This window comes from Lissotriton helveticus, chromosome 8 (genome assembly GCF_964261635.1).
Source record: "Lissotriton helveticus chromosome 8, aLisHel1.1, whole genome shotgun sequence".
NCBI classification, from domain to species: domain Eukaryota; kingdom Metazoa; phylum Chordata; class Amphibia; order Caudata; family Salamandridae; genus Lissotriton; species Lissotriton helveticus.
The window spans coordinates 1,452,354,360-1,452,379,104 of NC_136069.1; the positions used below are offsets into that span (position 1 = coordinate 1,452,354,360).

The following is a 24,745-nucleotide window of genomic DNA, read 5'->3' on the forward strand; positions in this document are numbered from 1 at the left end:
TAAAGCTCATTCGACTAGAGCCATGTCCACATCGGCAGCGCTGTTCGCTGGAGTGCCGATATTGGACATTTGCAGAGCGGCGACATGGAAGTCCCTGCACACCTTCACCAGACACTACTGCCTGGATACTGAGCTGATGAAGGATGCAGCAGTGGGCCGAGCAGTGCTTCGCCATCTATTTCAGTAAGGTGAGTCCTACTACATCCCTCCATCCTTTACGGGTATGCACATTCTCTTGTTGTATGTATATGACATTGCATTTTGTGATTTATAGTCATGTGATATGCTTTATCTACATGCTTGTACCTGATGTTCACACAGAATGTGCATTATGTATTGCTCGCTACTCTGATTCAGGCATGTGAATCTATGAAAGACACCCAAATACTGGATAAGAAATGCGTTACTTACCTGTAACTGCAGTTATCCAGTATTAGTGTCTTTCATAGATTCACATGCACCCTCCCGCCTCCCCTGGCAGGGCTCACCTTTCTCTCTAAGGAGTTTACGCCTAACTAGCTTGGTGCGTACGAAAATCTGAGAGACTTGGGCTCCTGGTAGGAAGGTTCTAGAAGGAGGTAGTAGCTGATTGGCTGTTTCACTTTATTTGGTCCTTTTTTACAAAAGGACCCAGATAGGCCACCAAGGTGGGACCCTTGGGGCCTGCTCTGTTTGGTCCTTCCTACAAAAGGACGTGGATAGGCTACTAAGGTGAGACCTTTGGGCCTATTCTTTCTATGTATGTCTCTAGGACATTACTTTTTTATATACCGGAGGCTCCCGTCTCGACGACGGGGAATGATTCAGGCATGTGAATCTATGAAAGACACTAATACTGGATAACTGCAGTTACAGGTAAGTAACGCATTTCTTATGTGCTAGAGGCTGGTTTAGGGCTCCCAACTTCTTGGAACGATGCCCTAATAATTTTGATACTAAAACCTGGTAAACCCCGTCAAGTTGTGGATCATACAGACCCATTTCGCTTTTAAATGTAGACTAAAGCATTTTCACTTCTATTTTGGCAGCGAGATTGGGTCTTATTGTGGGGGATGTCCTTCATTTAAATCAGAAAGGTTTTGTAAGGAGCTGGCAGCTCTCAGATATCCCAAATGATCTTATCGGTGCTATCAATCTTGCCACTACATATTCCCTTCCATTGGCAGCCATGACATTGGATGCTACCAAGGCCTTCGACAGAGTAAATTGGATATACCTGTCGGAGGCCTTAAAGAAGTTCAATTTAGGGGGAAAATTCTGTCATGGTGCAGTTGATTTTCACGAACCCCAAGGCTAGGCTGTTGGTTAACGGGAATATTATGGACCCTGTTAAGATCACAAGAGGAACCAGGCAGGGCTGCCCACTCTCCCCTCTTCTATTTGATCTTTACATTAAGCCATTTTCCCAAGGGCTTAGGGCGGATCCTAATATACAGCCATTCAAGTATGAGAGGAAGGTAGCCCTGTATGCAGATGTTATCTTGTTTTTCCGCGGACTTGCAGTCAGCTTTTCCAGCAGTCATCAGTTTGGCCCGGGAGTTTGGCTCTGTGTCTGGATATGAGATCAGTGCCGCAAAAAAATAAATTATGACCTGGAATCTGGCAGATACACAGCAAAGGTTACCAGCCTAGCTCCAAAATGAGATACCTGGGTGTCCATTTGGTGTAGGACATCACAAAGATTGCTGAGATCAACCGAGATATAGTGGCAAAGGAATGTAGAAGGCTTATGAAATCCTGGGCTTTCCTTCCATTGTCAATTCTGGGAAGAACTAATCTGATCAAGATGGCGATACTACCAAAGATTACATTTCTTTTTAATTGTATCCCTCTTTATTTTGAAAAATCTACGATAGCGAAGCTTCAGAGTGACATTAACTCATTCATCTGGGCATCTAAGGCATCTAGGATCGCCTGGAAAAAGCTGAGGCGGAGAAGAGAAAAGGGTGGCCTGGCCTTACCAGACCTCCAGCTGTATGCTTGGGCTTTCCAACTCTCACATTCACGTATGTTATTGAGAATGCCCGTGGATACTGGTGTGGGAGGAATGTTTTTGGCTATGCTTAGGGGCGCCAAACTGTCAGAGGAAGGTTTTTTGTTTAAATTCGGAGATCCGAAGTTTAAAAAAAAAAATCAGACAGAAGGTTCTTAAGGGGGTAGCCAAAACCTGGGCCCAAGTTAGGGGAGCAGTGGGGCTTGACTATTTTTCCAGCTTGGCTCCCCTTTGCGATTCTCCTGGAACCCCAGAGTGTTTAAGGGACAGTCTGGCAAAACCTCTGAGCGAGGCAGAGTTATCGGTGTGGGGAGACCTCCTTGATGGAGGCACCCTTATTCCCTGGGAACATCTCCAGGACAGGGTCGGGGGGAGGACTCTCTCGGTTTAAGCATTATCAACTTGCAAGTTGGGTCCAATCTCACCCACGGAGGCGAGCCCTGGGGTGTGGAAGCAGTTTAGAACATCAGCTTGTGATCAAACCCCCAGGGAAGTAAGAAATTTCCCTTTGGTACCTAACACTGCATGAAGAAGTAGATGGTGAATTTAAGCTTGCTGAGGAACTATGGGGGGGGGGGCTTTGCCCACACAGAACTGTGCTAAACTATGGCAGAAATCATTTAAGATCTTATATGAAGTTGTGAAACCAGCCTGGCTAAGAAGAAACCACCTCGGCCTATTTTACCCCCTATAAACTGACAAAAATGTCAGATGGGGTAGCAGGCAGTTGTAAAAAATGTGGCCTGGTCTCCGCCTCAGATATACATATGTTTATGGAATGTCCTTCGCTTGCTACTTTCTGGCGGGAGGTTGGAGATTTTCTGACAAGTGTATTAGGCTGCGCGATCAATATAGATCTACCTTTAATAATATTTGGTCTCGCAGAAAACATCACTGGTCTTGCTGAAGCTCTACTTTTCTATTCTGTTCTGTTAGCCAGGAGGCAAATTTGTATAAAAAGTACGGAATCTAGTCCGCCCACATTTGCGGATTGGCAGTCATCAGTTTTGGCAGTCTCCAAATTAGATCTAGCCAGACAGTGTAGTAGCAAGAAGAAGGCATTTTGGAATCCTCTGCAACTTAGATGGGACTCTTAGACGTCGAGGTAAAATCGTGGTTTTTTCCTTTTTTTTTTCCCCCTAAGTCCTATGATTATGCTGTTAATACTCTTCTGGCTAAGCCGTGTGGTGCCAGGTATTGTGGCAGATTATCGGCGAAAGTCATCTTGCTCTTGAGCTTCGCAGAAGGGGTATCTCGGTGGATCCTTCATTGATACCCACGGAGTGTCTAGTACTAGTAGGCGGGACTCCATTCCAATAGCCTACATTCGTTAGTGTCATGAGAGTGAGTACAGATGCCCAGGGTGGATTTTAAAGTGAGATTGACGGCGAATGAGGACAAAAAAACAACAACAAAATCTACATATCCAGATGCACATATTCATGAGATGGCTTAATATACGTACATTTCCATATATATAAAATATTTTTTTTAGTTTGTGATGTTTCTATATATATTTAGAAATGCACATAATGACATATGCATTCACACGTGCATACTCCTAACAGTGCCATCCCTGTTCAAACTACAGACCCATATAACTACACATGTACGTACCCATTAGATTGTCTCTATACTTAGACCTATATGAAAGTGTAAGGTACAATATACTTGCATAGTCCTGTACAAAGCAAAGGTAATTTATTTTTTCTATGCATTTTTTAATGTATAGTTCATACTATTGCTGTACATTTTTGTGTCATGAGTATTGAGATCATGTTTAGAAAAGCCAGCTCTCGACTAGTGTTCTGAAGCGGAGATGATTCTCAGTGGAACTTATTTTTAGTGGTAACAAATTCTGTAGCTCAGTGCTTGTACAGAGAAAGATATTCCACCCATGTTTTTTTAACTTGTATTCTGGGATTTTGAATCGGGCAGAGCGTAGGGTCTTTTGTTGGATGTTGTTGGATGTATTTTATTATTTTTTTACTTTTATAAAAAGTGGTCCTTTGCCATTTATTACCCTGTGGGTCCTTTAAAGCAGCTTCGAAGAGGAACTTCAGCAACTGGTAACCACTGGAGTGCCTCCAAGATGGGCTTGCGGCTTTACATGTAGTAGGAGTCTAGCAATAGTGTTCTCTGTAGTCTCTTATAGTTGATAAAGGTGAACCATGATATAGGCCTTTGGCACAATCTTTTTTTGATAGTACAAGAGAGATCGTTTGGATTATGGGAGAATCCTAGGTGTGGCAGATGCATGGCATTGGTTTCTTGGCAAGAAAGCTTGATCTGGATAGTGTATCTATTTAGACATTCTTGAACTGCTTGGAGTCAATGGCAATTCTTAGCTTTCTTTCCTCCTTATACATTTTTGGTGGTGGTCCTAGATTATCAGGCCAGGCGCAGAAATGGTCAGAAGTTTTCAATTTTGGATGTGTTCAATTTGAGATTGGTCACCAGCCTGGAGGCTACTGAAGATTTTGGAGGTTCCTGTGTCCTTGGGGCTTTTACAATTTTTTAAGTATCTGTATGTCATCTGTGTAATTATAGCTGGTGAACGCAAAAACATTGATCAATTCTATTAAGGATTTCTTGTGGATGTTAAAAATGAAGGGTTTGAGGATATAGCTTTGAGGAGCTTCTGCTTTTATGCAGGAGTATTGACCACAGTTGTTCTATTGTGTAGGTAAAATGAGATTTAAGTGAGAGAGGTAACTTCCTTGAATCAAGTTTTGTGTTATAGTAGATGGAACTCTCTAGCAGTTTGTTGCAAGTTGACAATAGGTGCTCTGGGTAACTTTGGTATTAAAGGATTATGTGGACAGTGCAGGCAGGGCATGTTGAAGGCTGGCATCCAGCAGTTGCACTTTAAACAGCATGTAAAGCAAAATTTCTTGGGAGACACTGCCAGGAAAATGAGACAGATGGACTGAGTCTAAATGCAGGATACTTGTTTAATTTGCTAAGACGGGATGAAAGCACATATTGTCCATTGTTGCACTGTTGCTGGGCAATGTACACAAAGGAGTTGTAATCAACCCCGGCTTAGATAGTTGCTGCCACCTCTGCAAGGGTCAGCTAATATGCAGGATGGAATCGGTGCAATACTTACGAGGTGTTGAGGTGGAAGCACCTCTCTGAAGCTCTTATCTGCACAAGCAAAAATCCATTCTTTCTGCATGAGAGTTACAATGCCCAGTAGCTGCCAGACATGCTGAACTAATATGGGGAAGAAACGTTCAACAAGTAATTCTCTCTCACTTACACTCTCACTCTCATATATTGTTTATGTCGCGGCAGTCCGTTACAGCTTTATTTAGCTGGACCTAAAAATGGGTGCATTAAAATACACTTTACATAAATGTTTGATGCGGTCTGTAGTTTATACAATGATCTGTACGAACCCACCTACTTGGTATTCTTTTTATTCAGAGACAAGTGAACATAAAGCATACTGTTCCCTATTATAGGGGATGTTTGTGTTGACATGAAATATGCTGCTTCTGCTAGAAAATTAGTAGTAGGATATATGCATGACTAGCATATGTGGGCCTCCTGCATTTACCATGATGCCTCCCTTTCAGAGTTGTGATATAGGTTGGTTAAAGAAAAGCCCACAAGCAGCAGTGTTGGCCTTTCCCCAATATCCAGTTTTTTTAAACCACATGTATATTAATGAGGGAAATTCTTTAGATTTTGTATTTCTTTGCTTTTGTTTTGTTTTATCGGCTGTCGTTTTTGTTTTTATGTTTTGTATTATGATGTGTGCCGCCCACAGAACGGTTATTCACTTAATAGATTTTAATAAAAAATAGGATGGCGATTGGTTAATAAAAAACAATTTAGAGTATTTGCATATATTGTTTCACGCACAGATATTGATAGAATTCAATTCCAGCTGCACAGCTGTTTAGTTTTCATAATATTTAGATTTTACAGGAATTATAGTCCTAGGTAGTTTGTAGAATAGAAGTCGGTTACTTTTATTCAGAATTATGCCAACATTTTGACATTGTGCAGTTTTAAGTTTGAACATATCTTAATCAGTATTTATAGGAAGTATTTTAATGCATGCATAACTTTCAAAATATAAACTAAATCACACCTTGATATGTATAGATAGTGAACATCTTGTCCTACCACACATGATATCATATACTATGTAACTGCCTGACTTGCGAAAATATGACACTGCTGCAATTAATGACTAATTGTATGCGATGACCTTCCCATTTTACTTGTTTAATAAAAACAGTTAAAAATATATATATATATATAAACTAAATCCCCCACCTATTTGGGGGAGGGGGGACACTTTGTTACTTAAATATGTCGGAAAGCATTTTGTTGTTTTTGGACCTGGTAAAATAAAACTGCAATAGTCTTGTGCCAGAATATAAAAACCATAGTGTAAAATAATTGATCATGTGTTATCTTTTATTTATTTTTCTTCAAACACAAAATAAGTTGTTCAATTTTAACAACAATTTGTGGAAAAGGACAGAACGTGAGGTTTAAAAAAAGCCAATTGCCATAAAAGGGTATTTTTCAATCTATGTGAAAGCAGAACAAGAGCGCTAAAGAGGATATAAGCATGTTTAATTTCTTTGATTGTTTTTGTGTTCTTCAAACTCCCTTGGTGGAGACAGGTGCTACTTGTGTGATGATGAAGTGCCATACAACAGTTCAACTCGGTTAGGACAGCTTGTGGATTATGTCCGTAAAGAAACCAATAAACAAACCCGTGTAGAGACTTCTAAAATAGGTAAGTACTGTACTAGAAGATTTTAACAAATTACGACCTAGTTCATTGCTCCTATAATCAAAGGCCTGGGTCACTTTTGTAACACAAATTCATGCATTGCACAATCATTGCGGCAGGTGCTCTGAGTAATCTTCCTTCTATATGTACTTTTTTCTTAGTATTTTTTTTCTAAGCGTGTCTTTTTTTCCATGTCCATCCTCGGGCAAAATGTATCGTCCTCTGTATTAGCTCATTCTATGTGTTTTCTACCCAGCAATACAGAATGTTGGACCGTAATCTCCAATAACGTTTCAGCCCTGCATTACAGTTGTCAAATAACTAGATTTAAATACATGTAGGTTTTGATAACAGGGATGACCTCTGGATGCAGGATGCCTGTGGTCCTATAGTAACAAAAACTCATATTAACCATGCAGCTCCCAAAACAAACCACGCGAATATCGTAGTCATTTTGAAGAGGCTGCAGAGGGATTTTCCTTTTCCAGCCCTTGGCCATGAAAAAAAAGCATGCCATCAGCATTGATGATATCAAAAACCTGCATTTGGATCTTTGTATTATACCTGATTAGTCCAGTTTTTCTTTATCATACAGTCTTCGAAGATATTAAGGTTGAGGCCAAGTTAGACCGACTTTTTGGCATTATTATCTATATATTTAGTAAGAAAACCATTGGGAATGTTGATGTATTCTCAGAAAGCTGTACCACTTAGGGGTATTTCCAACATTAAGTGTCCCTCCCTTGGAAAGCACCTGTTTGAAAGGCAGCTTTAAACCTATGACTGGCCAATTTATAGTACTTGCTGATGTTTTACGTTCATTGGTTTTCCTTCATAGATATAAATATCTACTGATTTTGTCAATCAAAATCTGTCATTTTTACCTTCAGATATCTGTGTGCATACCATAAATTAAGCTTGTGTGCCCAAAAAGCTTTGTAAATCTGACCACTGAAGGCCAGTTTAATAGTAGATATTGCATTACTTAATATCATGTCCGGCACTAAGGAACATCTCTATGACCTTCATTTACACTTGGGCATAGCACTGCTTTCCCCTGAGCCTAATTCCTACTACCTCCGTGCAAGTCTCCTGCCAGAGCTGCTGGCGGTACGTCCCCTTAATTTAAGGGGCTGTTGCACCTTGACAGGAGAATGGTGAAGATGGTGGCAGATGTTATCATGGTGGTACAAGCACAATGATGCTGATGTCCCTAGTGGATGCTGCATTTCCTGCGATTACCATAGCTTCTCAGGGTGAAGAGGTGATGGAAGCTGTGCAGCCTTGTTCAAGGTTCAGGAATGTCAAGGGATTACATTGCATGTACATCAGACTAGACTCCTGAATACCATAGAAGGTCAGATAGGGGTTTGTGCCAGGTTCGAGCTGTTGGAACCCACCACCAACCACTTTTTTTCCCAATCATCCTTCCTCTGTGACAAACCATGTAAAAATTGGCCCTCCAGTAACCTAACCACTATTTACATGGTGGGTGTTATGTGGGCTACTTCCGGCGAGCATGTGGTAATACCACCATCTGACAGTTTCCTAGTCTCTTTGCCCAAGTCTCTTTTTGCGGAGGGAGTGTCTCCCTGACAGAAACAAAATAAAGAGGCCTGTAACTTTTGCATTTAGAACCTTCATGTGAGTTAAGCTCAGGACCTAACCCGAAAAATGTTTTTTTGAGCACGAAGGTGGGTAATGAGCAAACAAAGGTTAGTCTTCATCTCAGTTGGAATAGCGTTCCTGATGTATGCACTCTTCCATAGAAGGACTGTGTAAAACAACAGTATATTTTGATAATTGACTTTTCCAGAAAGATGAGCTTCCTGGAGAGCACTGTCATACCGAATTGGCCAATTTGTGAGCCACTACGCTTTGGTTGCCTTAGAGCAGTATTGTGTGCACTGTGAAACTCCTTTTAAATATCTTTTTAGATCCAATCAGTGCAGTGTGATGAGTGGGGAAATGTGGTCATATTAAGTAATCCCTGACATCAGCATTGTGGTACACAGCCTTCAGGTTGGCAACATGAACTTGAGGCATGGTATAGAGAAGGGTGAGCATAATTGTGCATAGATAAAACTAGAGATTGCACTACAGTGTTGAAGTGTGATTCTTTAATTCATCTTTTTGTCCCTCTCAATCCGAGTTTATGTTCTGTGCTCATCGTTTGTGAGTCAGTATGTGCCCTTAGATTAAGATATTTGTTTGCCCAACGGAAGTCCAAAGATTTAGTGCATTTAATAAGGCTTGAGATTCTGAAACATTTGGTGTGGATCAGATTCAGTTTTAGGTGGTCACTCGACATCCATGATTGTATATCTTACAAAATCTGGAGAAGGTGTGTTATGCCATTAAGTGAAAATAGTTTCATGTACAGCTGGTAGCATCACTATATAAATGGCAAGAGATGTTACACTGAGGCGAAATCCAAGAGAATCAATATAAAGATTGTAAAGCGTTGGAGAAAGATTTGAGTCTTGGACACAACTTGAATAAGAGAGGAGATATCTGACAAGGTGTAGAAATATTTTTATGCGCAGGGAGGTATTCTCTTTATAGGAGGAAATCCATCTGAGGACCATACAATTCTGGATTTGCTGTGTCAAAGACCTGACTGCTCAAGTAGTATGAGCAAGCAAAAACCCCTTCTACCCAAAATGTGGAGGGCTTAGTTAACAACCTGTAACATTGTATTCTCTGACAACAATTGCCTCAATATTATGTTTGCAACTATATATTGTTTGAACTATATTACAACACAGCTTTCAAGTACTTTACAGGGAGTAGCAAATTATTCACAGACAAATTGTTGATCTCTGGGTCTCTTCTTCTTTTTATTTTTTGAATGAGTTCTATTAGGCATCTCTTTAAAAATTGACCACACAGAGGTGGATTTCTGACCTAGAAACAAGGAATCTGGTCATTATTGGGAGCAAAAGTAGTAGTTCTGTTTTGTGGATTTCCACCCCAGTGGACAGGGAGAAATTGTCATATATTTCTTTCCTTTCGGGTTGTTTACTATCACATTGTAGGCAGCATAACAGTTTATAGTTGATTAAATGTTACCCTTTTTAAAAAATAATTTTTGTGAGCCATCTACAGGTTCACTGTATTTTGAAGAGGAATTTTGGTCTTAAAGTTATTCAGAGAGCTTGAGAGGTTTCCTTTTCTTATTCACATCATTGGTAGGCCATGAAGAGGATTGATTTTAGTTTTTGTCTCTTGGTCCTTGAAAAACTCTGAAGAAATTGTTACCAAGGATACCTTAATGTGTTTGTTCTCCCTCACCTCGTTTTGGGGTGTTTTCAATAGTAGTAGATAATAAGGAATTAAAAGGTGATTTGAACAGTGTACAGGTGACTTGAGAAATTGTCATAGGAATAAGCTAAGGCATTTATTATGCGATGCAATAGGATTCTGTTCAGAAAATTATAATTTGTTATTTATTGCTATTTACAAATCTTCGTTCATTACTTAGTACATCAGGCCCATAGTCTGCTAAGGATCTAAAGAAAGTAGCTTTATCATTTATAAGTGTACCCAATTTGTAAATAGTTTTCTAGACCCCACTATTGGACGTATAGTTTGAAGAAAACAGACTGGAATCTGTTCATTCATGAGGTGGGGACGATGGGTTACTTCTGTCTTTCCCGGGAGAGTTCAGTCCAGCGTAAATTTAAAGCCTCAGGAGTGAAGATTAAGTTAGCTGAGATTGTGGAGTGTTTTTGCTATATGGAGCAGTCATAGGTAATGTAGAAGAACTGACACATAGACTTTGGAATTCTTGGAGGGGGTTGCAAAAATATATGGAAGATAACCATGCAAGTGAAGGGTATATGTGATTACTTGGTGAAAGGGAGAAGCTACATAAACCTACTGCACACAAAGCCGGTCATCATATCGCCTTATATAAGATGAAGCTAAATCTCTTCTTTTCAAAAGCATTTAAAAAATGACCCTCCAGCTAGAGCAACATGGTTCGCCTGCATTTGGAACAGAAAAAGAGCAAAGCAAAGGTTATTTACAATTACTGTTGTTACAGGCAAGTAACTTTTCCTAATGTTGTTTTGTAGAATGTCTGTATCGAAGTCACAAAGTCCTGTATTTGCCATAGTATAGAATCATTAAAAATGGTTTATGGAGTGCATGATGATAGGTATTTGATATTGGTTTTACCTAATCTGGCTAACACGTGGAGTGCCCAGTAGCCTAATTCACCACCTCCATCTCCCTAAAGCTCGCTTCCATCGCTCTCACTTCTCTTACACTTCCGTAATGAAGCATTGTCAGATTTCGACTTCAGAAAACTGCTACCTACTTCGCTTCCATTACCCTCTTTTTGTTTTTTCCTCTTTAAAACGGGTTCATGAAGAGTGCTTCCAGGCACTTAGCCCCACAAGTGTGGCTTTGTCCTATAAAAATGAGATGTGATCAATATAGTCTATAGAGGGACATATTTTAATTTAAACTTTTATATAACTTTTTGAGAAAAATAAAAGCTACTTCAGGATTCCACGCATAAGTGGGACTATTCACTGTAAATTACTTTAATGAAGATACCCATTATAGAAAACTAGGATAATATTTGAGTAACTTTTTTCAGTTTTTATGAACAAAAGTGATGCCGCTGGTACATCATCCTTATCCATTATTTCCATTAGTGATTTACCAAGAACACTCTTTTGTTTGCCATTTTATAGGTACAATGCCACCTGTGTAGGCAATTGGTACCTTTGTTTATCTTTTATAGTCCTAATAGTTCATTTGTATAGTACCTCAGATTTTTCTAATCATGCTGTGACAAACGTGCTCTTCATCTTCATAATGCATAACTTGATAATATTTTTTGCCAGTTTTGAATGAACAGAAAAAGGAGCCTGAAAATAAAAAACTTGAAAAAGATAGCAAAAATGAAAAAGAGAAGGTTAAACATGTTATCGACGTCAATGAAGCAAAAGTACCTGTTTCTCTTGGTACCAGCGCAGAAGTGACTGTAAGAGGGTTCAGTAACCTTGGAAATACATGCTTCTTTAATGCTGTAATGCAGGTAAGTTAACTTAAAAATAAATAATTACTTTTGGAACTCTAGCATATTTTTCCTTGCAAGAGGTAATAGCTGGAGAACCAGCTAAAACATTTTACTAGTCTGCACATTTCTCACATACTCATTGGTAACATGCACACCTGTTTCACTAATCACATGGTTAGGAGAGGAAATGTGCTTACCATAAAAAAAGCAGTAACCTGGACAAGGAAAAGTGAGCAGAGAGAGTAGCAAGGAGTAGCAGGGATTTGTTGAGTTGATAAGCACTGCATTGCAGCAGTAGGAAAGACTTTCATGAAATATTAAAATGGATAAGAAAATGAAAAAAGTTGCAAGAAGGAATCCGGCAAGAGGAGGAGGCAGGAGCCGACATGAGTGTAGAAAGAGGACATCAGTCTTTCAACACATAAAAAGGTATAGCAACAGGCCTTTTGCAGTGAGTTTAGATTGAAAGGGGGTTTTGGTTCCTTCCCTTGCCAACCAAGGATTTGTTGGCTTTCTTGGCAGTATGAGTTCCCTGCAACTTTGGTCCTTCTTTGAGTGTATTTTGGTTTCATTATGTTATGATTATATCAGTTGTCTCCTTCCACTGTTGATATTAGGGTCTTGCTTGCATGGCAGTGCATGATAAACAATTTTTCTCTCACTGTCTCTCTTTCTCCTTAGCCCTTCTTTCCTGCCTGTTCACATACATTTTCTGCCCCCAAATAAAATGCGTGCCTTTATCGTGTTAGATTTGCCTCCAGTGCTTTTAAAGTTGCAGGCGGCAATTGTTGAGTGTTTTTACCAAATCCAAGACGTCCTCCGATGCATGTGCTTGTATGCCTGCACGGCAACCATCTTGAAATGACTTTTCTTAGTCTTTATAAAAAAGCAATCTAAGGTGACCCAGATTAATTTGTATATATCTGGGTCGGAACTGAGGTAGCGAAGTGCGCTATAGAACGATGATGTATTCGACACCCAGATCTGTGACTAGGGGTGAGTGTCTGAAAGGTTTCAGCGCTCCGTCCATCAGCTCATTGTGTTGGCTTTGTTCTCCCTAAGATGGCAGGGTATGCCCAGACGTGGGTCCCTTGCTCACTTTGCCACTGGATTCAAGCTAGCCTGGCTGATGAAGGGTGTTACCCCTAAACCGGTCCCAGGATGCTTGTTTCTATTTCAGGGAAGACATGGTTTGGCAGTTCGGGCTAGACTGTTCCCATGAGGCACAATGTCAAGACTGATTTGCATACAGCTGGGTCTGAACTGAGGTGGCGAAGTGAGCTAAAGAACGATGATGGATTGAACCCAGATCTGTGACTGGAGGTGAGTGTCTGAAAAGTTTCAGCTCTCCGTCCGTCATCATCTTGTGTTTGCTTTGGATAAATATTCTTGCACACAAAAAAGTAAGAAAATCCAGTTGAACTACAGCTTTTACACACCTGGAAATGTACATTTGTTACATTTACACATGCACAATTATTTTTACATATGAGTAACAATGAAATTCACAAAGAATTTCAGAACTACTAATCGCATCTGCGTGTGTGGCAGCTTCTCTTGGGTACCCTTGGAAATTTCTGTGAACAGTTGAAAATATACTTCAAACATAGGTGTGTTGTGAACTTGCCACTTTCTAGTGGTTCACAACTGAGTAGGTATCTTGACCCCCCAGAACCTTATAAGTGCCCTTGGCCTATGTGAAGGAAAGGACTACGGAAGGGTTTCACCCTCCCCCTCCTTTGGGCTATAGTCCTAGGAATTTGGGGTATATTACGAATTGGAGAGAGAATCTCTGCTGGGTTTAGATTAAAAAATATGATGCAGACCCCTCAAATCTGTGCTCACACACCATTGTATTTAGTAATTATAAATGTTTTTATTGTTTGCTAATCCGAATTTACTCCTATGCATCAAAGTAATCAACATAATAGATAACTCTGCAAAAATGAATACTATATGAATAAATACAATGTAAACCCCAAACATTGTATGTCTCACATTCTTAATAGATTAGTCTAAACTCCCTTTTTTCCTTGTAGCACTATATTATTACACTGCTTTCTTAAAGGTCTATTAAAAATACCTCCTGAATACCTGTTATGCTCCTGATGGTCTTCAGTATTGCGGCATTCGGGCAACTTGCATCCCAGTAGCTTAGCTCTACTTCCCTCCTCAATAATTTATTGGAGCTTCTGTTAACTGAATTCCGTAGCATCTCTGTAGAGCTGGTGGGAGTACCGCTTACTTGAAACCTGGTGTTGTGCAAGCGGTAACATTTTGGCACTCACAATGCTTTCATTCAAAGTATCTCAATCGTTGGTGCACACTGCATTTGAAATCATTGAATTGCAGAAACGTAAGACCTGACGAGGTCGTTCTGCAAGGAAAGTTTTACCTCCTAGCTGTTGGTAATAAAACGTACAGCAGAAATGGAACTTTCCCATTCAATCTGAGCGGTGTGGAGCTGGAGACATGTGGCAATATTTACACATCAATTGAGAAATTATTATACTGAAGTTTATGCACAAACCAAGCAAGCGCTTGTGCGGAACGACCATGCTCATTTTAATGCCCAATGCAAACTCCATGAGCTAAGAGAACACACTTCTCATTTAAACCACCAGAAGACAGATGGGGTAGTTGAAACAAACCACAAGTGTGAACACATTTCTTGTTTTTATTTTAGGAATCCTACTCCACGTGGAATAGCTTTGCATGTTGATAGGAACATTTATTTTAATGTAACGTTTCTGGAATAGTTTTGTTAAGCTTATTTGTATTCACCCAAAGATGGCATTAAAAATGGCTACATTTAAGATCCATTACCGTTTTTGCATAGATATGGTGGCCGGGGTTGAATAGAGCTCAGGTGCTTGGTATTGAAAGTTAAAGAGAAAGTGAAATAAATGATTTACTCTCCAAACAGCATAAGGGAAAGCATGTCGGAAAGCATGTCTATTATGTTGATCCAAAACTTATTCAATAGAGCTATTGGATGTTGCATATTTGCCGATAAGTTCTACATTTTGAATGCTATGAATAATTTAATGTTTTATGTATGCCTGTATATTTGCCTTGGTTATCTCTTTTTACTCTGAATAGAGATCCATACTTTCATTGGATGATTAACCATAAAATTCAAATCTTAATAGTCTGCTCTGATTGGCGAGGATTACGGTTAAATTCAACAACAGTTTTTATTTTTTAAGTTTGCAGGATCATATCCTTCTGAAGTACTGTTTACTTCCCCGTTTAAAAACTTTTGTAAAATAGTTATATTGTCTCAGTGGGAATATTTTTAGAGCACACACTTCTTTTTCAGACATCATTCAGTCTATTATACATTTCGAAATATTTATACCTATTCCAGTATTCATTCTAACCAGTATGTTTACAAAATGCACATCTTTGCACCAAAGTTTCTTTTTTTCTCTTGATGTTGCCCAGCGACACTTTCTTGTGTGCTAACCTGCTGGTAGGTTGTGGGTTACACACAGTTAGTATTCCTAATTATATATGGTCTCTTGCTCACATTTGTTTTATTTTTTTGTTGTTGTCCAAGGATTTTTAAACTGGAGTCATTGACTCACTTTAAAGAGCATACTAGTACTTCACTAGCATGTGCATTTTGCTTGTTGTGTCCTTTTAAAAAAAATCTATCTCTTCAAATGTTGATTCGACTCATTTAGTATAATTCTTGTTTTCTTCCCTCCTTCAAGAATCTATCACAGACCCCTGTTCTGAGAGAACTTCTGAAGGAGGTTAAAATGACTGGGACAACGGTCACAGTGGAGTCATTGGATTCATCTCCCAATGTATGTATAGTATTGTAATACATTGAAAACATTTCATTATTTATTTGAATTTTAAAACAGTGTCAATGTGGTAATGTTAATATGTATTCATGTTTAATGGAGTTTCCATTAATAGTGGTTGCTTGATGTGCAAAATGTAATTATTTGATTATTATATGATGCAATATTGGGTTTTAAAGAATGCCTGTGCTCTATTATTATTACAGTGTAATTTACAAAGTGCATGGCTACCTAAAAATGGGGTTCTCAGTGCTTGCCTAATTACAGCATAAGAATCCACTGCAAACTACCAATTAAAATCGATAGAAGAAATTAGACGGCATGATGTATTGGAGTATGCACTTGAAGCCCTGCCCACTCTCCACTCATATTTGTCATTGACTTGTACCATTGTCCTTTGTAAATGCTGGCTTCTGATTCATGAATAGGCTTGTTAGTCCTTCCTCCGTTCTGACTTGTCTGCATTTGTTACCTCATAACGACTGGACCGTTTACTTGGCCTGTTACATGGTCTGTGTTATAAGTCAGTGAGCACTATTTTGTTAATGGGGACAATTGCGGCTGCTTCTTGTATTTGGAGCGCGCCCACTCAGGACAATGGCAGCCGCTTACTTTTAAGATGAATGCGGAGTCCCCTTCAAGGACACAGCGTTTCTTTCAAGCTTTAAAAAAAAAAAAGTTTAAACTTTAATGTTGAGTGCAGCGCCCAGTTCAGGGACACCGCGCTCTGTTTCTTCTTCTTTTTTTTTTTTTTTTTTTACTTTAACAGTGATCTTTGTTCTAGTTGTGCCATCTTGTTTCTAATTTTTTTCGAGATGTCTTGATTTACATTTATACTTAACATATGTACATGCTTTTTGTATGATTATGAATAGTTTATGCATTAGTATTACAGCAATAATTATTTTCATAAACTTTAACATTGACCTCATCCAGAAAATCAGGTGGGATCATAACATTTACAATGCATTCTTCTCATTGTGGTCCACAGCAGTCTATGAGCATCAGACATGCTGGGCCCTCCGCTTATAAACTATAATCCACGTCTGAATAACCCACACATTAGCCCCACTATATGGAACAGCAATAATTGCTTTCATACTTAACTAGTACTTGTGGGTGGGTGCTCATTTGGGGAAAATCTTAGTTAATTCATGCCATACATCCAGAGCATTTGAAAACGAGGATGAGTTTCCACAAGTTTCATTCTAGCTCCTTTGGCCGCACACCATTCTACTACGTCTTTTAACCATCCACTGATCACCAGCGTCGTAGGACTCAACCAATGTAATGCCAGTCTTCTCCTGACTAGCAGTAGCGTAAAAGTATTAAAGTTTTCCTTGTTGAATGCTTTGTACTGAAAGCCCCAATGCGTAACAAGAACATCCGAGGGCAACACTGCATTGCTATTTGTAACCTGTCTTTGTACATATGTGTCACATGCTCCCAGTAACCTTGGAGTCTAGAACAAGACCATGAACTTGATGACATGTCACTTCTACCTGTTCACATATGGGACATTGTGGCGAACTTGTGCTGTCTAGCCTGTGAAGCATAGCAGGTGTAATGTATGTGTAAATTATATGAACCGAAAATGACTATCATTTGACTCCTCACTAATAAGAATGAGTGCGTCCTGCCATTGTGTATCTTGGTAGGTTGTGTTACAGTCTGCTTCCCATGTATGTATGTCTTGCCTGTAGTTGGTGGTATTCTGGTGTCTGTTTGTACTGCTGATAATGTGCAGGTTACCATTCCTGTTCTCCCATCTGTTTGCAGTATTAATCTCAGTGTAGCCGAGCTCCTCCGTGCCTCTTCTTTTGTATCCCATACTCTCTGTGCTACCCACTGGATTGGCCAATAGTGCAAGAACTGACACTCTCCAATCTGGAATAGGTCTGTTGCCTGTTTCCATGTGATTATGCCTTATGGTGTTGTGGATCCCTTTTGCCTGTAAGCCAGGCGCACGCCTGGAACGATTTCCTTTGCCCCACAAGGTGTCTCACTCTTCTCTAGAACATGTTAGACTCATCTAGATCAAGAGTGTTATGAGTCAGGCCACCTTGCCAGAGATACTCTTATCTGCAGCGGTTATTTGTATTTGTGTGATCTCTGACTCCGAGTCCCTGAAAGCAGTAGTCGCTTATAGCAATTGGTGTTTAGAGCGATTGGTTATTTATTAGGTATAATCAGCCCACAAATGTAGTAAAAACTGTTACTAGCTGAGCAGCCATAATATAAAACAAGAAGAATATTAGAAAACCCAAAGCATCTTATATCACACATCCCTTCTATCTGTAAAAATTACACTAATCTTTATATCTATGTTATCATCAGTGGTGAAAGATTAGATCCCTCCTCGTTACTTTATGCCAAACCGTGTATTATCCTTGCATACCTTGAAAAGCTTTCAGGGCTGCAGTCTGATATCAGCTGTCCGGCATTCTCCCCAAACAACCAGTCTTTGTCTTCCCCTCTCCAATTCTGAGGTCTCGTTTTACCTTTCTGCCCAACGATTCTATATGAGAAGTTTGAGAGGGAGTCACAATGCAGCTTCACATAGCTTCATCACTGCACGAACAGTGCCTCATTTAGAGTCCTATCCGAAAGGTGAGCATTGTATCAAAACATGCTACCCTCTACATTAGATCCATGCTCGCTTCACGACCTTGAAGTCTTGCTTACTTCACGTAGCTTTCTGAAAATCAGAATGGACGATTTCCTCTTTGCTGTATTGCTGTATTGCTGTTATTTGTGTTGTGCCACAGTCAGCCTGTTTATAAGATAATATGGAGATTCCACATACTCTTAGCTATTATAATTCAAAATATTAGTTTTCTAGACCATAAGCCATTCATATACTAACTCTAAATGATTACTGCGGCCATGTCCATCATGTAATTATGCCTGACTTGTATGTGACATGCACATATCAATAGAAAAAGCCCTGTCTCAACTACTGCAGTAGCTGGCATGCCTAGAAAAGTTTTTTATCAATACATTTCAAAATTTTTGTTCTAAGGGCGATCAAGGATCTTTTTTCGTGTCCTAGAGAAATACTATTTATACTGTTGTCCTTTCATCATGATGGAATATGAATAACGTTTGAAGTTTACAAGTGGGAGGGCAATTTGCAAGCACTCTTTGGGCCCGGTCTTAAAACTGTGCTGGTGGCACAGCTGTTGCCTACATCTGTTCTTCTAACATGCTTTGATAGCTCCCTGTGTTTGTGTTCTAGTGAGTGAAATCATCAAGGAAAAGATGCAGAGTAATATTTAGGTTGCATGTGGCCCTAGTATCCCCCCAGAATGTGGGTATGGGAAAATCTCCTTTTTCTCTTGTAAACTTGATTTTTGCTCAATTGCAGTAGAAATATACTCTGTGGGAAAGCACCCCTTGTTCAGGCTGACTGAGCCTCAGTGGATGGCAAATTGGTCCGTGATGATGCATTCTGTCGAAATTAATATGGGTCTAAAAATTAGTTGAGACCAATCAACAGCTTAAACAGTGGTTTTTATCATCAGTTACGATTGCCAGCCTTTTTTTTCTTTTTCAACTCTGTTTAGTAAACTTAGTCATACAGCAGATGTTTAATATAACTACAGTTATGACCAGCAAACCAAATAATATTTAGCTTAAGTGTTCCAATCAAGCCAGTGACCCATTACAGTTCTTCACCATTTTCCTCCCCGATGGTCTCTTCCAGCGGGTTCCGCCCATTTGAACGATTGCCTCCCTTTTGTGCAATCAGAATTGGTTCCAGTGTTCTCAGACCATTCTGATTGACCAGCTCCTTCCTGGTCTGCTTTTTCTTAAGCCAGGTGGGCTATGCAACAAGACTCCTAGAATCCTGCAGCGGGAATTCAGCCTACTATTGGCCACTATTTCGCTGATTGCAAACTCCCAAAATAATGACTCATATTGGTGGACTGTTTCTACAATGTGCTGACATAGAACTCTTCATTTCTCCCATTCCTAATTATGAGACGTGAAACGACATAAGGGATATTGTCTTAGTAATGTTTGCAGTGGGTATTTGTTAATGGTACTTGAGGTGGTGATGAATGAGGTCGATGTAAAATGTTTGTGTCCATTTTATGAAAGTTAGTTGGTATTGAAAGAAAAATAATAACTCTCTTTGCAGGAACCTTTGATGATTAAAGTGGAGCAGCTGCCAGGGTCTCTCACATCATCGATGTGTCAGTTTCTCACTGATGTAGTGGAGACAAAAAATGGAACTGTCACACCTAAAGAACTCTTCTCTCAAGTCTGTAAAAAGTGAGTATCTGTTCATGACAATGTGATGAATCAATAAAGGGACACTTTGAGATATGGACTTTATAACCATAGGATTATTTTTAAACGTCACACCCAGTAGCACATCTACATATTGCTTGAGTAAACATCTTTCTGACGCCAGATTATTTTCTCCTGACTGATAACTTTAGTTATCTGATTTATCGTAAAAAACATTACCTAACTTGTGAATAACAACAGTCTGCAGACACTCATTTCAATTTGTTTATAATCTGAAAAAGTTAGAACATATTAGCCATATAATGTAAAGTCTGTATCAGAATTTGTCTTTATTTATCCATGTCAATTAAAAAAAAAAAAAATCAAGATAACAAACTTGAAGTAAGTAGCTCGGCAAAGTCTAATGTGTAAACTTTACTGTTCAATACATTTGGATACATATTTGGTGCTACATGGGTCAATTTCACATTTATTGCAGTAAATACATTTATATTTTTAATACGATACTGTCCCTAATATAAAATTAAAAGAGGTACAAATAGGGTCATGCAATGAGAAATCCTTCAGATGAAGCAATCTCTATAGAGCAAACTCATCTAAGTGATAGTTATAATTTGTCATCAAATAGATAATCCAACCATAAAACTGGTGGTTGGTTCCCTAATTAGAGATTTATGTCCAATGAACTGTCTAACTGATATTGCTGTGTATTTCCGTACAGTGGAGCTTCTGTTTTATTTAGAGGAGCAGTATTAAAATGTGGTTCTTTGTCATTACAACCATTTTATGACACAGAAAGAACTTTGTGTTGTAAAACCACTCAAAGCTATTCCAATTAAATTGCCAATCCTACTCCTAACTCTAAACCAATCCTTCAAACATAATCCTATAACTAAACATAGTCCTACATTCTAAACCTACACCCTATTTACTTTCAGTTCTGTTATGTTCTGTATTTTGCTGAATATACACTTTAGTAGAATATGTTTCTTTTTTGTGTTGAAATTTTTTATTAGAACATTTTGATAATGCACAAATGCAAATACATATACAGAGGAAAAAATGAAACATGGCATAAATGAGGAAATGATTCATAAAATATAACAAATGAGGCATAAAACAACAAATCCTCTAGAATGTATAGGGCAAAAATAGGGATAAAAAAGAAAGAAAAGAAAGATAAAAGGGGAAGAAGAAAAGGAAAAAGAAAGAGAAGGAACCCCAGAGTAACAAAACTAATTGTGAAAGGAAATGGAAGCAAGAAGAGTAAGAAGAAGCGTAGGAGAGAGAAAGAAGAGAAAATGAGCATGGGGCGAAGAAGGTGGAATTAAGAAGGAAGTACAGCCGCAGAAGGGAAAGAAGTAGAGACATAGTCATCATCCACTGTGGTTTCCAGAAATGGGGACCAAATCTGAAGAAAAATGGAAGCTTGATCCTGCAAATTATAGATTATACGTTCGTAAGAAGCTGTTTGTACCATTGCCACCAACCATTCCTCCTGAGAAGGAGACGAATAAGACTTCCAATGACGCAAGATACACATTTTTGCCGTGGCCAGAGCAGTATGAAGGAGACGAGTCTGTGTTTAGTAAACTTTGGAAGGCCACGAAAGTCATGTAATATTATATTAGCAGAGGTAAAGGGCAAGGGCAATGACATAGAAGAAGCCAGGGTCTTTCATACAAAAGCCAAAATGATCTAGTATGAGAGCACTCACAAATAATGTGTGTTATATCTCAACCTGAGGCAGAACATCTCCAGCACAAAGAATGAGAGAGTAACTTAGCACGATGTAATTTGACCGGGGACCAGTGCCATTCATGGAGAATTTAAAAAATACAGAATTTAAGGCGAGCTTCTCGAACACCCTTATGCAATCCTTCCAAGATGAGATCCCATTGAGCATCTGAGCATGTCACAGAAAGGCGTGATTGCCATTTCAATTGAAGAGCTTTCGAAAGGGGTTGCGAAAATAGAGGATGTAAGAAAGCCTTATAGAGACCAGAGGTGACACCCTTAAAAGTTCCCCATAAATGCAGATAGGATAGGATAGGAGAAGTGGGCAACAGCTCTGGTGGGGAACCCAGATGTTTGGCGATAGCTTGTTGAAGATGGGAATATGTACAGGATTGTGAGGGCGGTAGATGAAATTCCTCACTAAGTTGGGGAAAGGATTTAAAATTGTCACCATGAAACAGCTGTTCCAGGGAATGAATACCAGCCTCCCGCCACAAAGGCCAGGACACAGTACGACCTCATAGCCGAGTTAGACCATATAGGAGCATTAAAATGAAGCAGCGAGTTAGATTTAAGGATACGATGACTTCTTTGCCAAGACTTATACATAGCAGATAATATAGGATTCTTGGGGTCAATAGAACTGAAACCCTTGCCATATAAAAGGGACAAACCAGGACCAGAAGCTAATAAGTGGCGTTCAAGTGGAACCCATTGGGGGATGTCTTTAGACTTAGGTAAAAAGAAAGAAAGATGAAGAGCAAGGGAGTAATGCTCGATAGAGGGAAGACCTAAACCACCGTGCAATTGATGGGATTTTAATTTGGCGAGGGTGAGACGCGGTTTAGCTGTACCCCATATAAAAAGTTACATTTTTGAATCAATGGACCGAAGAGTAGCCAGAGGAATGGTCAAAGGGAGCATACCCAGAACATAGAGAAAGTGTGGAAGGGTGACCATCTTAATCGCCTGAACCCGTCCCCAAAGGGATAAACCTAGGGCCTTCCATTTATCGAAGTCTCTTTGCATTTGCGCAATTAAAGGAGTTAAATTGTCCGTGACAACATTATTCAAACCCCTATTGAGGAGTATCCCTATGTATTTAAGCCGAGAAGGTTGCCAATGGAATGGAAAACCAGAGATTGCATCCTTTGTAGTACCAATGGACATAGGTAAGGCTTCGCTCTTATCCCAATTGATCTTATAGCCAGAGACAGAAGAAAAATCATCAATGATATGGAGGAGAGCAGGGAGAGCGCGGGGAAGATTAGTAAGTGTGAGTAGAATATCATCCGCATATAAGTAGATTTGGGAATGACCAATTGGAAGAGGGATGCCCACCACATCAGCCGACTGACGAATTGCAGCAGCCAGAGGTTCCATAGCCAAAAGGAAAAGAAGAGGGGAGAGTGGACAACCTTGACGGGTACCCCACCGGATAGGAAATGGAGTAGAGAGAAAACCACCACAGTTAACTTGAGCAGATGGGCTATCATAAAGGAGTCGTCTTTAGCTATGAACTGATCGCCTAACCCAAATCTTTGCATGACGGTAAAAAGGTATTCCCATTCGATGCGGTCAAATGCTTTTTCAGCATCCAAAGAAAGAAGTAGGGCATCATCGGTAAGATGCTTAGCTGACCATAGGGCATGTGAGAGAGTACGCAAGTGATTTCGAGAGGAACGACCGGGAACAAAACCTACTTGGGAATTATGGATTAAAGAAGGTAGAACCTTGCGGAGTCGTGATGCAAGAATGCTAGCAAGAATCTTAACATCAGAATTTAAAAGAGATATAGGACGATAACTACCACACAATAGAGGATCCTTGCCAGGTTTGGGTAGAACCGCTATGATGGCTTTGTTAGAGATAGAACCAAGAGAAGAGTCCTCCACGGCTTCCCCAAAGGCATCATGGAGTAGATCAATTATGCTTTGACCAGTCCATTAAAAAAATTCAGGAGGAAATCCATCATCCCCTGGAGCTTTATGGTACGGTAAGGCAGATACAGCAGAGGCAATTTCATCCAACGTGATAGGCCCCTCGTAGAGCCCTGCCCTCATCGGAGAGTCGTGGAAGCTGTACGTTATCTAAAAATTTAGACATCGCTAAGTTATCTACCTGAGTGCTTGGGGAGTAGAGAGATCTATAAAATGAGGCAAATTCCTCAACTATCTCTTGTGGCCGAGTAAGGATATCACCACTACTTTATTTAATTGCTGGAATCGCCATAGAGGCCTCTCTTTGACGCAGCTGCGCAGCCAATAACCGACCAGCCTTCTCCCCCTGTTCATAATGACGACCTTTCATCTTTTGTAAAGCATATTCCGCCTTAGAAGTAAAAAGAGTATTGAGGGACATGCGTGCCTGTTCCAATAACTTACGGTTTTGGAGAGTTGGTGTCGAAATATATAGTTGAGAGAGTCGGCGGATATGCCTTTCCAGATCAAGTTGTTTAGTAGCATTCTGTTTATTATAAAGAGCAGCGTCCCGCATAAGTAGACCTCTGATGGTTGCCTTAGCAGCTGCCCAGATCATTCTTTTAGAGGAAACTGAATCTTCGTTCTTGAGAAGATAATCACGTAAGTGGGACTGCAAAAGAAGTTTACCCGCTGGTGTTTTATATTAGTTGATATTCAAGCGCCATGATTTGCGTCCCGGACTCATAAAACCCAAATCGAGAGATAAAAGAACAGGGGAATGATGAGATATAGCTACTTCTAAAATCTTGGAATCAGTAACCAATCGGACTGAATGTTGCGAAAGAAGAAAATAGTCAAGGCGGGAAAACGTACCGTGAGAAGAAGAGAAAAAAGTGTACTCTTTATCCTGCGGGTGACTTAGTCTCCAGTGGTCAACAAGACCAGTGTCAGCAAGAATATCACAGAAGATAGCTCTGTCCGAAGCGTTGATAGTGTCAATGCAACCTGTTCTATCAAGGGCAGGATCCAGTGCCAGATTCCAATCACCACCAATGAGAAACTGAGAGGCATTTATTGCTGTAAGAAGACGATTAAGCCGAAGAAAAAATTGCTTTTTGGAGCCTAGCGGAGCGTACACAGAGCCCAAACAAATGAAGGAATTGCCGAGCTTCAATTTAACAAATACATACCGACCATCCGGATCAGACCATGATTTTAGAATTG

The 24,745-nt window shown here is 39.7% G+C and overlaps 1 protein-coding gene across 2 annotated transcripts in view; it reads left to right on the plus strand.

Moving 5' to 3' along the window:
* USP16 (ubiquitin specific peptidase 16) overlaps window positions 1-24,745 on the plus strand; it is a 385,832-nt gene that overhangs the window by 97,072 nt on the left and 264,015 nt on the right. For both annotated transcript variants that reach the window (XM_078658388.1, XM_078658387.1), the window contains exons 5-8: window positions 6,643-6,758; window positions 11,615-11,808; window positions 15,510-15,605; window positions 19,750-19,883. In XM_078658388.1, coding sequence (XP_078514514.1) covers window positions 6,643-6,758; window positions 11,615-11,808; window positions 15,510-15,605; window positions 19,750-19,883 — 540 coding nt within the window. The remainder of the gene's footprint in view (window positions 1-6,642; window positions 6,759-11,614; window positions 11,809-15,509; window positions 15,606-19,749; window positions 19,884-24,745) is intronic.